This window comes from Dioscorea cayenensis, chromosome 16, assembly GCF_009730915.1.
Source record: "Dioscorea cayenensis subsp. rotundata cultivar TDr96_F1 chromosome 16, TDr96_F1_v2_PseudoChromosome.rev07_lg8_w22 25.fasta, whole genome shotgun sequence".
NCBI classification, from domain to species: domain Eukaryota; kingdom Viridiplantae; phylum Streptophyta; class Magnoliopsida; order Dioscoreales; family Dioscoreaceae; genus Dioscorea; species Dioscorea cayenensis.
In genome coordinates, this window is record NC_052486.1 from 7,361,242 (window position 1) to 7,373,718 (window position 12,477).

At 33.8% G+C, this 12,477-nt stretch overlaps 2 protein-coding genes across 4 annotated transcripts; one reads left to right on the forward strand and one right to left on the reverse strand.

The window, feature by feature from the left end:
* Positions 1-7,628: 7,628 nt before the first annotated feature.
* On the forward strand, positions 7,629-10,476 carry LOC120279042 (AUGMIN subunit 1). 3 transcript variants are annotated; one of them, XM_039285882.1, is made up of 6 exons: positions 7,629-8,091; positions 8,794-8,928; positions 9,029-9,152; positions 9,527-9,664; positions 9,763-9,876; positions 10,253-10,476. In XM_039285882.1, exons 1-5 carry the CDS (start codon positions 7,661-7,663, stop codon positions 9,871-9,873), a joined length of 939 nt encoding a protein of 312 aa, XP_039141816.1. In that variant the 5' UTR covers positions 7,629-7,660; the 3' UTR covers positions 9,874-9,876; positions 10,253-10,476. The 3 variants fall into 3 exon arrangements, with proteins under 3 accessions (XP_039141816.1, XP_039141817.1, XP_039141818.1); XM_039285883.1 differs by having other exon boundaries at positions 7,968-8,091; positions 8,786-8,928; XM_039285884.1 differs by having other exon boundaries at positions 8,007-8,091; positions 8,778-8,928.
* A 132-nt stretch (positions 10,477-10,608) lies between these two features.
* Positions 10,609-12,082, reverse strand: LOC120279043 (probable xyloglucan endotransglucosylase/hydrolase protein 23). The gene is made up of 3 exons (XM_039285885.1): positions 11,393-12,082; positions 11,114-11,307; positions 10,609-11,037 (listed from the first exon to the last, which is right to left on the reverse strand). Exons 1-3 carry the CDS (start codon positions 11,645-11,647, stop codon positions 10,632-10,634), a joined length of 855 nt encoding a protein of 284 aa, XP_039141819.1. The 5' UTR covers positions 11,648-12,082; the 3' UTR covers positions 10,609-10,631.
* Between the last annotated feature and the right edge of the window lie 395 nt (positions 12,083-12,477).

Genomic DNA, 12,477 nt, shown 5'->3' on the forward strand with positions numbered 1-12,477 from the left:
AGTATTTATTTTTACTCGACGATTTTTTTCTTATTACAGACGGAAAAGAATTACCGACACACGATTTAGTGACGGATTATTTCTGACCAAAGTTCCTTCGGTAATGATTTTTACCGACGGAATGTCTACTATTACCGATAAAAATTTCCGTAGGTAGTGGACTGTTTTCTTGTAGTGATTGTTTGTGATGCCTAATAGATGATGACTCAAGCTCATGTTCAATCATGCTATTTCTAAAAGTCCATTGCTTTTATTGCACATGCAATCATTATGACATTTACTAACAATAAATAACACATATACATGGCATATAGTTGCAGTTCTTTAAACTCGTTCATATTATCAATGTCCATATCTAAAATAGCAATTAAAAGTATGTCAACTCCAGCATACATAAATAATGGCATATTCCATATTATATAATTTCTATTATAGGGGGAAAATAATACATGTTATAGTGCAAAAGGATCTTTTTCAAGGGTAAACTAGTATTTTCTTAGGCCAGGATTTGCATTCCCTCTAAAAATCGCAGCGGCCGGGGCATGCTCATTCCCGGCTTTGGGGGGATGGAATCTCCCTAAACCTGGTCCCATATCTTTTGGCACCTATTCATGTTTGGGTATGCACCAAAAGGGGGAGTAAACCCATTCCTTGGGGATCACTCACTTAATTCAAACAATGGAATGGGGATCACTCTCTCAATTCAAACGAGATGAAAAGAGCTATCAATCCAATGGGATTCGAAGAAGTAAGATAAAATAAATATTCAACTCACTCACATAACTTGGGAGTTATCCATCTTTCAGTATGTAATTAAATTACTTGTGTACCCTTTCAGTATGTTATTTTTACTTGTGTAATTAAATTACTTGTGTACCCTTTCAGTATGTAATTAAATTAAGTTAGTATGTTAGGAGGGAGATATGTAATTAAATTACTTGTGTACCCTTTCAGTATGTTATTTTTAAATATACACTTTAATTATTTTGTATAAAAATTATTTATCAAATTAAGATCAGATAAAATTTCTAAAATAATAGTAAATATTATATATTTGAAAAATTAATTATTTGAGATATTTAAAATTTAATTTAGTAATTTTTATATAAAAAAATTATTAATAAGGACGGATACAATTTTTTAATTCACTATAAATATCATTTGCAATATTTATTATTTGAGATAATTATTTTTAAAATTTTAAATAAGTTAATCCATTTTTATATTTGAAAAAATTTGAGGGTGATGGCCAACATTAAACTATTAAATAAGTTAATCTATTTCGAGCATTTAACTATAAAGAAACATCAAAGGAATCCAACATTGCATGTATCATGCAAGCATTATCATAAGCTACACAACCCAACACAATAATCAACATTCTTGGATATTTAAACTTGTATAGCTTAATAGCAGAACTAACCATCTATTTTGCACACCAAACAAATAGCAAGCAATCCCACATTCAAAAATTTAAGATGCGAATATAAAACAAAACATAACATAGACTATGCTCCAACAATCACAGTGCATAAATCCAAATAGAAAAAAAAAATAAAGCAAATATTGATATATTGCATTCACTAACAATGTTTTGCCAACATTTTTGTTGAAGTTCACTTATGAAAAACAAACAAAAACATAACATATTGCATATAGTTTGCAAAGCACCCAACCTTAACATAAAACCAACTGCCTATGCATGGTATACACACTAGGCGGTGTATATCCCAACCTTGCCAGAAGTGCATGACAAAATGGTAGCTTCATGCTGTCGGGTAACTTGATAAATGTTTCAAATCATTCTCATGTTTTGGTAAAACTTGCATGATAAACATCACTTCATGAATGGAGAGGCCTTCAACCAAAGGAAGAATTTGATGTAGTGATTTTCTCCTATCTTTATGCTCTGCACGGTGAGCTTCTTTGATAGCAGTTGCTTCAACCATGGACCTAAATCCTGGTCTAACCATTTCTACAAAGTTGTAAAAATTTTCAGTCAATGTATCCATAGAGGAGTCCCTTTGGACACTTTTCCTCTTTCGGTGTTTTGAGGTGTTAGTACTCTCTGATGCCATAGGTGATGGAGATGCAACAGGTTCTTGCATGGGCATAGAAAACTCATCATTTGGTAATTGAGAGAAACCTATGTCTTCGTCCAAACCAATATTTTCTTGTGCATATTGCTCAACATCATCTCCAGTGTCATTTCGTGCAGTGCCCTACACTCTATCTTTTGTGAACAATGGAGAGAGGTCATTAAAAAAAGGAAAATATTTTCTATAGAGGCCAACTACTTATTTATGGTTCTACATTGCATTAGAAAAGAAAGTTAGTAATACCAATTACATTTATCCCTCAAAAAATTACCAAAAGGGGGAGTAAACCCATTCCTTGGGGATCACTCACTTAATTCAAACAATGGAATGGGGATCACTCTCTCAATTCAAACGAGATGAAAAGAGCTATCAATCCAATGGGATTCGAAGAAGTAAGATAAAATAAATATTCAACTCACTCACATAACTTGGGAGTTATCCATCTTTTCTTCCCTTCCTCTTCTCCTACTTCTCTTTATAAATTAAGCACCTCATCCTCTAAATTGCAGTAGTTTGATTTCTCAATAGCTTCACTCGAGACTCAATAATGGGTGAGGCTTTTATCATGCTTTGTGGAAGTTTTTCTTTTATCATCCTCTCTAATTGAACAAGGTACCCATTGCTTCTTGACCTGCCACATAGGATTTGTTGAGTCCACTCATCTGTTGGATTAACAACTGTAATATTGTCAGTCTCATATTGTATGTTCTTGTTCATGATCACACTATCAAGTTCATTTTCTATGGGGTCTTCATTTATCTCTCTTCTAATGAACTTTTGCAATAAACAACATGCATTAATGATACAATGTTGGGTTGCTATATCATAAAAACTTAGGCTAGATAAAATTTTCCAACGAATTTTCAAAAGAACAAATGTTCTCTTAATTACATTCTTAGCACTTGCATGTTTCATATTAAAGAACTCTTAAGGTGTACATGGTTGACATCCATCATCCCAAGAACTTAGATGATATCTTTGTTCTCGGAAAGGCGCAAGAAAACCGGGACAATTTGCACAACCAGAATCCACCAAATAGTAAAATCCTAACATACAAATATTCTTGTTAAACAATAGTTTATCATTATATAAAGCAATGTGATTATAATTTATTTACCAGTTGAAACCTTTAATCCATTGCGCTTTGTTATAACATTCCTAAGAACTCGACCATTATGAGCTGAGCCCTCTCAACCAGATAAGACATAAATAAATTGCATATCTTGACTACTGAAACCAAATACTTTAGTAGTGAGTTTAGATTTTCTTGATCTATATCTTGGTCTATCAACTTTAGGCATATTTACTTTGACATAGGTTCCATCCAATGCACCAAGGCAATTCTACGTTGAATAAAAATAATTTGTTACTTGCAAAACATAAGCTATAATTTTTTTTATATAAAAAAGAAACCTATATAACTACATATTACCTTAAACCACTTCCATGTAAAATTAGTTGAATTTTAGAACGGGTTCTACTTTCTTCAACAAAATGCCATGGCAAAATATGACTGACTTCAAGACAGCATGGAAATGTCTACTAACTGTCTCACCAGACTGAACGAAGTCAAATTTTATTATCCTCTTTTTTACGTGATGTGCTACAACGTTCAAAAACATTGCAACCATCTCTTTAACCATGAAATTTCGTGTGCCTCGAAGCCCACCAGTTGTAGTTAATAGTTGACATAATCTATGAAAACGACATCGATTCATGTGTAGTTTATTGATGCATTTAACAACATTTTCATAGACAACATGATGGAGATATTCAAATTGCTTCCCTAGTCTTATTGATGTTATCTTGATCTCATATTCAATCATGTTATTTCTAAGAGCACGATGCCTTATTGCACATGCACAGACTATGACGTTTACTACGAAAAAGTAGCACATATACAATGCTTACAGTTGAAGTTATTCCAACTCGTCCATATTATCAATGTCCATATCTAAAATAACAATTAATAGTGCGTCAAAAAATTATGTACACAATATATTGGATATAAAATATTATCATTTAAAGCATGTCTAACATTAGTACTGTAATGTTTAATATATTAGTGTTCTAAAATTTAATGCATTGTTTCATATGCTTGTAGATGTTTTCATTTCCCTTCAATAGTTACAAAATATTTTTATTTTGTAAATATTTAACCATGAACAAAAATAAAAATCTATGAAACTTGTTAACCACAATGCAACTAGCAAACATAAAAATCTATTTTTGAACATTTTCATTCCCCTTCAATAGTTACAGAATATTTTCAATTATGTATATTTTAAATACATCAACACCTTATATATTTCCATCATTCTTCAAGTAAAATAGTTTGTTGATATCTAATTAATAATTATGTTGGATAATAATTGATAAACATGGTCTAATATTCATTACCTTGCAATAGAGTCATAATATTCTTAATTACATATATTTGTTATTATTTACCTATAAAATTTAAAGTAATTATATAAATTAGTACAAGTGACTGATTATAAAAGTTTGTTTCTTGTTCTAACATAGTTTAGTATTTCAATAGTGATACATCATTAAATTAATTTATTTGAGGGCAAATGAGTTTATTAATTTTAAATTTACATCATTATTATTGAATTGAAATATCTGAGTAATGAGGGGTAGGCGATTACAAATTTTCAACAGGATAAAATAGTTAAAAGATAATAATTTCAAATTAAATTGGTGTTAAATTAAATAAGTGGATGTCAATATGTTATGATTTTTTATTTGTAAAAAAAAAAAAAGATAATATTAATGTGGTAAGATGAAGTGAGAATATTAAACATCCTTATCAATTCATTTTTTTTATTTTTAGATAAAAATAATATCAAAAGAAAATCTTCTTGGACACAATAGCAAAACATAAATCTCAGATCACATATTCAAGAAAAACAATAAAATCATATTTAGAAAAAAACAAACAAAATGGGAGGAGGCCATATGGTAGATCCCATGGAGATACGACAATCCAGTTTAGGAAATGGTGGCGGATATGTGTGATGAAGAAGGCCTCGTCTGGGTAAGAAATGGCGGAGTAGTGGTGACAAAGTAAGGAGGATACTAACTGCTGCGACCTCTACTCTTTGATGAATCAGGAATTTGTTAGTGTATAGGAATTTATAAACAACGAATTATATATTTGTTAGGGCTAACATAGTAACTTCACCTATCAAGATTGTGTAAACCCACCAATTTTAGGAGGAACTACCATGCAGGGTTTGGGGGCATCCATGCCTCCCCCATGCCTTCCCCAAATAATTTGATGCATACCCAAACGTGGGTATGCACTAAAAGAAAAATTGATCCCCATGCATTGGGGATCACTCCCTGGAACCAAATAGGGCTTTAGTCTTCTTTTTCTCTTGTTGAAAGCTTATTTAAAGTTAAAGAACTTCCTATTGCTACAGTTTTGAGCTATAATAGCTAGAGTAACAAACCATGGAATTAAGACATTACATATGTACACCGCCTCCCATCAAAGTTATCACATCCTTCCACTTACACTCAACCTTCTAACCAAACATCATGCTTTGAGACAAACAATATTTTTCTCCCAAAATTAATTAATTACAATTATGAGTAATATTTAAAAGTATCACTTATTAAGGGGTTGTTTGGTTGCATGGAAGTAGATGTAAGTGGCTATGAAGTAAGTGCTTTTACATGTAATAGTGTGTTTGGTTTGCTGTAAAATACCACTTACATGTAAAAGTAAATGCACCATCATGTCCTTTTGCTGTAATTTGATTAGCAGTAAAATGTAAAGGGTTAGAATCACCATCACAACCCTTCATTACCTTCACCACTTGACAAAATCAGAGCCGCCATCCTCTCTTCTCGCATCCATCATGCCCTTAATTCTTGCGCACCTGTCTTCATCTCACTCGCACCCTCTTCGTGCTGTGCCATGACTCTGCTCGGTCAGAGCCGTCGTCACCGGAAAGAAATTGGAGCCATCCAAGGTCTTCTTTTTGCTCATTTCGATCTAGGTTATCCTTTGTTCTATCAAGTTGTTTTTCTAATTTTGGTGTTTTTGTTTGAGCTCAGGTTGTTCCCCAAGCTGATAGAGTTCTTATTCGTCTGGAGGAGTCGCACCAGGTATTGTTTTTCTTTGTAGCCCAATCTATATTATGATCTGAGATGAAGAGTTAGTGCAATGGCTTTGCCTGGTTCTTGTTTGGCTAGTTGATTTCCCCCTTTTTATCAATTGTGTTTTGTGTTTGAAAATAGACTTCCTGATTCTGCTCCCTGATCTCTAGAAATAGACTTCCTGATTTAACTTGTTGTTTTCTCAATTGCTTGATGAGATTATGACTTTGACTGAGCATTATACGGAGTATGATCTCGGACGGGCATATGATTATTTGCTTCAAAATCTTCCTTTAGCAACTGGATTTATAAATAAAACCCATTCCTTTCGATACCTCTGGATGGATGATTTTCTTGACCAACTAAGGGCTAGCCATTGAGCATAAGTTGTTGGAACTTTGTTATGTGCTATTATGTATTTGTGGTATGTTGTTTTTTCTTTTCTTGAACTTATTATGATTTTAAAATTGGCCCAATGTTGTATTTTGTTTTGTTGAACTCATGGGACCAATGGTATATTTTATTTTGTTGAACTTATTATGATCCTAAATTTGGACTAATGTTGTATTTTTTAGGATGTTACATTTTGAATGAATGTCTAATGGTGCATTTAATATTGTAAGTTGATTATATTTTGTATTGTAGAGGATGTATTATTTATGAGTTAGCTTTTTGATTGTAAATGTCAAATGTTGTATTGTGTTGATGTCATATTTTGAAGATTAAATATTATAATGTGTTAAAATGAATGTTGATGACGTATTTTATAATATGTTTATTTAATCAAATTTTGTAACATATGTAATAAACTGATTAAAAAATAGTTATTTATGTTTTATTTAATTTAATATTATATTTTAAAATACCAATTGCTATTTAATTTATATAGAAAAATATTTTTATGGCATATAATTGAATTATATTACATTTTTAAAATTGAATAAGCCAGCACTAAATTAATTAATTTTTTGAATTAGTATTAATCCTAATTAATGAGAGTTAAATAATTAATAGTTTTAAAAGATAAAATTAAATCATAGTATATAATTAAAAAATTTTATAAATAATATTTAATAACTAGTGTTAACAATATGTGAATTTTATTTACATAGTAATTATACCCTACAACTTACAGTAAACCCAACAAAGAAAAAACAGTTACAGTGAACCAAACAGCTGTGATGTAAATTAAAATATAACATTTTCACTTACATATAAATTTATTTACAGACAACCAAACAATTCTTCACAAAAATATTCACTGATTAAAATATATAAATAAAATTTTAATTAAAATTAATCATATCAAAGCCCATATAAGCCTTTCACTAAAGTATCTAGGAATAGGGTCTAAAATCGTAAAAACCAATACTTTGAGGAGCTATATGCAAAAAAACAAGACCTTTTCAAAATTTCCACCGGACGCAAACCAAGTCCCCAAATCCTTCGCAATGGAATCCATGGGTGACCTCGTTTCCGCCCTCGACTCCTCGCCGGCCATCTCCGCCGGCGACCCATCGGCTGCGTCGAAGGGTAGCGCGACCTCTGACGCTGCCCGGATCTCGGAGGTGCGGTCGTGGCTGGCAGCCCAGTTCGAGGCTGCCGGCCGAGAAGTTCCAGCGTTCGACTACACCCCTCGCGTGGTATCGCACCTCCATGCCATGGCGACCTTGTCTACTGCCCGATCCCGCGCAGACGCCATTGTCGCCGCTGATCTCCGCCTCAAGGCCTCCGAGTACCGCGCCCAGGCTGCCCGTATCCGCGAGGTCCTCGACGCCGCTGGGCTATCACACGAGCGTCTCACTCCGGTTGCTCTCAATGCTGCTCAGGACCTCGCTTGTGTCGCCAATCTATTGAATATCCGTGATACCGAGCTCAGCAGGTGTGGATCTAGTGTTAGGGTTTGGGTTTTCTGGAAAATCTTTTGACTTTGGCGTATTTCGATCTCTTTGTTGGAATTAGTTGGAAATGTTTGAGACTTCCTGAGTTGTGTGGTTTTGAATTCCAAAGAATTCTATAACTCTCTAAGCATTTTTTCTCTCAAATTTTGAAATTTATTTAGAATGTGTTTAGGTTTATCAAGATATAAGTAAACCTTTGAGAAAGCTTGCAGAAGTTATCTGTTTTGGTATTTGGATTTAATTGTTTATTGATGTTTTGCAATTGCAATTAGATTATGATGCACTGATTTGCCTATTTTTGTGTTGAAGTTAGATGGAAATTTTTGAGATTTTTGAGCACCATTGTTTTCTTTCTTTTGGAAATATCATTTAAATTCTGTCATTTAGTTAAATTTAGGGCTAGAATTTTAGAAACTCAAGAAACTTTGAACCTTTTCTTTATTTAAGGGAGGAGGTATCAGGAAGTTTGAAGCTCAGTGTTTGCTCTTCCATTTATTGGAATTTAATCACATGTTTATCTCTATTCTGATTAATTAAAGGTCTGAGAAATTTTGTTTGAATTAGTTGCTTTGGATTTTGGGTTTAGTTATTTGTTGATATTTGGAAATGCAAATGCATTGTGATTTGCCTATGTTTGTGCTTTTATTTAGTTACTTATTGAAATTAGATGGAAAGATGTGTAGTTTTGTGGTGGCAATGGCCGAGTTATCACTGAGGAAGGCTGATGTGGAGGAGAAGAGGGCAAAGGTACAGAAGGAGTCGAAAGTTCTTCTTGAGTACACACGAAAGGCCATTGCAAAGCTCAATGATCTTAAGAAGTGAGAATGTGGCACAATTTCAAGTGGAATGTTATAGGTTTGGAAAATAATTGTTGCCTCTATGGTGCTTTGATAGTGACATTGTTTCGCTGATTTGCAGGACCCTTGTTAAGTTTGAGAATGAGGTTCCATTGCATGATGCACAAATGCTTCAATGGCAAACAAACTTGGCCATCATGGATTCAAAAGAGCGGCAGTATAATCTCCAACATGCTAATTATAAGGTGGTGATAATTTTGTGTTCTTTACTTATATTGTACTATTATCTCATTAGTTATTACAGATATACAGGGATATGCTTTTTTTATTGTAATCATATTATTGGATGTTTTTGCATGCATTAGGAATGGGATGAAGTTCTTAGAATTACGTAAAAATTTGAGCTTAGACATTAATTTAGTGCTACTTGAATTGGATAGATGAAGTTTTGTGAACTTTACATTTGTGGGTACCACCCGGAGGTATAAGCTTTAGCCAACCGAACCTCTGGTTTTTTTTTCTTTCCAAATACCTGTTGAATGATGCTTCAGTGGATATGTACTAGTTTTCATATGGCTGAGATCTTATAACTTGCGATTGGGGAATGTGTTGTGTGCAGGCATTGCTAAAGCGAGTAGGTTACACCCCGGAAATAAATCATGGTGTGCTGATGGAAATGGCTGAGCATCGAAAGGATTTGGAGAAGAAAACAAAGCCCATTTTGGATACTTTGAGAAGCTACCAAGACTTGCCTCCTGTATACTTTCAATTCTTTGATAATTAGTTACCATGTAAAAATGTTCAATTAATACTTCATGGCATCATGAATTCATGTTTACCATGACATTTATTCAGGATAAAGCTCTTGCTGCACTAGCTATTGAGGAGAAGAAAAGACAATATGCTGCTGCAGAGAAGTACCTTGAAGATGTTTTGCACTCTGCTCTTACTACACCTGAAATATGACTCGTAAGTTTGACAGTGCAATGGGATTTGACATACTGATGTTATTTCAAGTTGTCTGGAGCTGTATGATCTCTTTATACTTGTTGGAGTTGCATCAATTCATTTAAGTGTTTTTGTATCAAGTTCTGTTCTGCTATATGCTATCAGCTTCCACAAAGCCACATTTTACTTGCACCATTGTAAATAAGTTTGAAGAAGAGCAATCAGACTTTTTGATGATTAAGCAATCCTAACTTCACAAAATCTAGCTGTGATTGTTGAACCTAATTTTTTTTATGCATTCATTTTCTTCAACAAAGCATGGCTAGTTGCACATTGTTTATAGCTCATGTTTGTTAACTCAAATGCATTAAAATTATCTTCCCATGTTATATTGCAGGTAACGTTGTTCTGATTTCAGAATCTCCACATTGTTGTTTCTCAGTAGCAGCATAGAAGATCTGGATGCCATTTGTAGTATTACTTTGTTTTGATTGATTGGATGATTGTTAGGTGTTCTTTATTTACAACTAATGTTCTGATTCTTTTACTACGAGGTAGTCACATTGCATATTTGTGTGTACTGGTTGATCTCAATCAATCCAAGCATCTATTGAGTTTCAATAGGATTATTGTCACAGTATATAAAGAATATGCTAATTTATTTTGCTTTCTAGAGTAGTGATTATAAGAACAAGGTACAAAAGAAGGATCAAAGAATCAAGTAATATATATATATATATATGTGTGCTGTAATTGATTTGCTAGCATTGAACTCTTCAAGCTATGGAGCACTCTGGAGGCAGGCCTTGAGGAAAACGCTTGAGGTCAGTGCAGTAGTTGTATATCATGTAGTTCTTCTGCACCCATTTCATTCTTTCTTGGCTTGTCAAATCTAATTCCTGATTCAGCCATGCAGCATTTGACGATGAGCGTGTCTTCAGCTTCTCTGATCTGCAGCTTGAGGCGCCAGATGACCAAACACAAGCATCAGCAGTGAAGTTTCGGTATGAGGCTGTGAAGGGAGCTTTATTCCAGTCAGTTTTCACCAGCCCTCCTCTCGTGGCCCAGTCCTCAGCGTCCCAGAGACTCGAATAAATCCTCATCGGTTGGTTCTTCGGGAAAGCAACACCTCCAGACTCAAAGTTCTTGAAGTCTCTAATTGGAATACCATCAACCGAGAAACTGAAAAATTCATGCAGGTGAGAATTTAGAATCAATGTGAAGTTATGCAAAATATATGCGTTCTATGCTTGCTTACATGATATGTTTGGGATTCCAGAGAATGGAATAGGTATGGAAATCCTTTGTCGGGTTGAACCAGAGACGGAACTGCTGCTCTCTGTTTCCCTTTCCCTGACTGAACACATTGGTATGCAATGTATATGGATCTCCGCTAAGATTCCCAAGGAACTCAAAGTCAATCTCATCATGTGTCGGTCCTTGCGAAGAAAGCTGCATTATTATCCAGTTCAGTCATCAAAACCAAACACAAAGCTACACAAAAACAAGCACATTATGTCAAAAGAACAACACATACATAGTAAGCAGTGACGGTTCCAGCAGAGTTCCCTGCAACGAGCTTGAGCTGCATGTCGATCTTGCCAAAGAGGTACTCATGCTTAGACTGGAAACCAGAACCCGAAACCCTGTCAAGAGAAAGGGTAAGAAGCTGGCCATTGTTGAGGATATTAGCTCTTTTATCACCCCAGGTAATGTCGAAGTCCTGGTAGAAGCTACCAGCAGTGGCCACTGCCAAGAAAGAACAGGCTAACAAAGTAAAGAAGGTGGCCATGAAGCAAAAGAGAAAATTGTACTGTGTTTAGTGGTGGCAGTGAGTATTGAAAGTAGAGAGGAGGTTTATGGAGGGGTTTTATATAACTCATAGAGCTGAGTTGAGATTATTTTGGGTGAGCTGGAAACAGATGGAGGGGGTGGTACATGGATGGGCTGTTTATCAAAGTGCCAGCTTGTTTTGGCTTTCATTTGTGAGGGTTGGGGACCCTTGTTATTATGCCTGCTTTAAGCATCGACCATGCCTTCCATGTTTAAACCTTTAGATGGGTTTCAGTTGAGTAATATTTTATTTTTTTTTTTTTAGTTTTTTTATACCGTTTTTTATGAGTTGTTTGTGTTTTTTATTCCATTTAGATGTACACAAATTTCTTATGTGTTTGAGTTTGTCCAGTGGTACTTGTGTCAGAATTATTTAAGGTTTTGTAATTTAAAGATCAGAATGAAAAAAATATATATATATATATTTTAAAAACTAAAATAAGCAATGTTTCGTACTGGTGTTATTTTTTTGATGATCTAAATTTTAACGGTCATTTGTTGAAAAATAATCATATAGATTCGGTTTTGTAATAACTACTGGAGAATCAAGATGGGTTTCATTCTCAACAATGGATTTATAAATTTCTAATATTTATTTATTATATAATATAAAGATAGGTTAGTAATTACTTTAAAAGACTTATTTTTTTATTATAAAAAAAGTGCTAAATTGAAGCAATATAATGGGTTTGATGAAATTCAATAAGTGAAGATGAGTTAAATCTCTATAATAACTACCACGAAATTGTATTTATGGGATCCTCTCTTCTTGTATTATTGTTATTATTA

Coding starts and splice junctions, on each gene's coding strand:
- LOC120279042 (XM_039285882.1), top strand. CDS start 7,661: ATGGAATCCATGGGTGACCTCGTTTCCGCCCTCGACTCCTCGCCGGCC. Junction 8,092..8,793: donor CGTGATACCGAGCTCAGCAG/GTGTGGATCTAG, acceptor AAAGATGTGTAG/TTTTGTGGTGGCAATGGCCG. Junction 9,665..9,762: donor GCTACCAAGACTTGCCTCCT/GTATACTTTCAA, acceptor ACATTTATTCAG/GATAAAGCTCTTGCTGCACT.
- LOC120279043 (XM_039285885.1), bottom strand. CDS start 11,647: ATGGCCACCTTCTTTACTTTGTTAGCCTGTTCTTTCTTGGCAGTGGCC. Junction 11,308..11,392: donor GAACCGTCACTGCTTACTAT/GTATGTGTTGTT, acceptor ATAATAATGCAG/CTTTCTTCGCAAGGACCGAC. Junction 11,038..11,113: donor TGGAATCCCAAACATATCAT/GTAAGCAAGCAT, acceptor TGAATTTTTCAG/TTTCTCGGTTGATGGTATTC.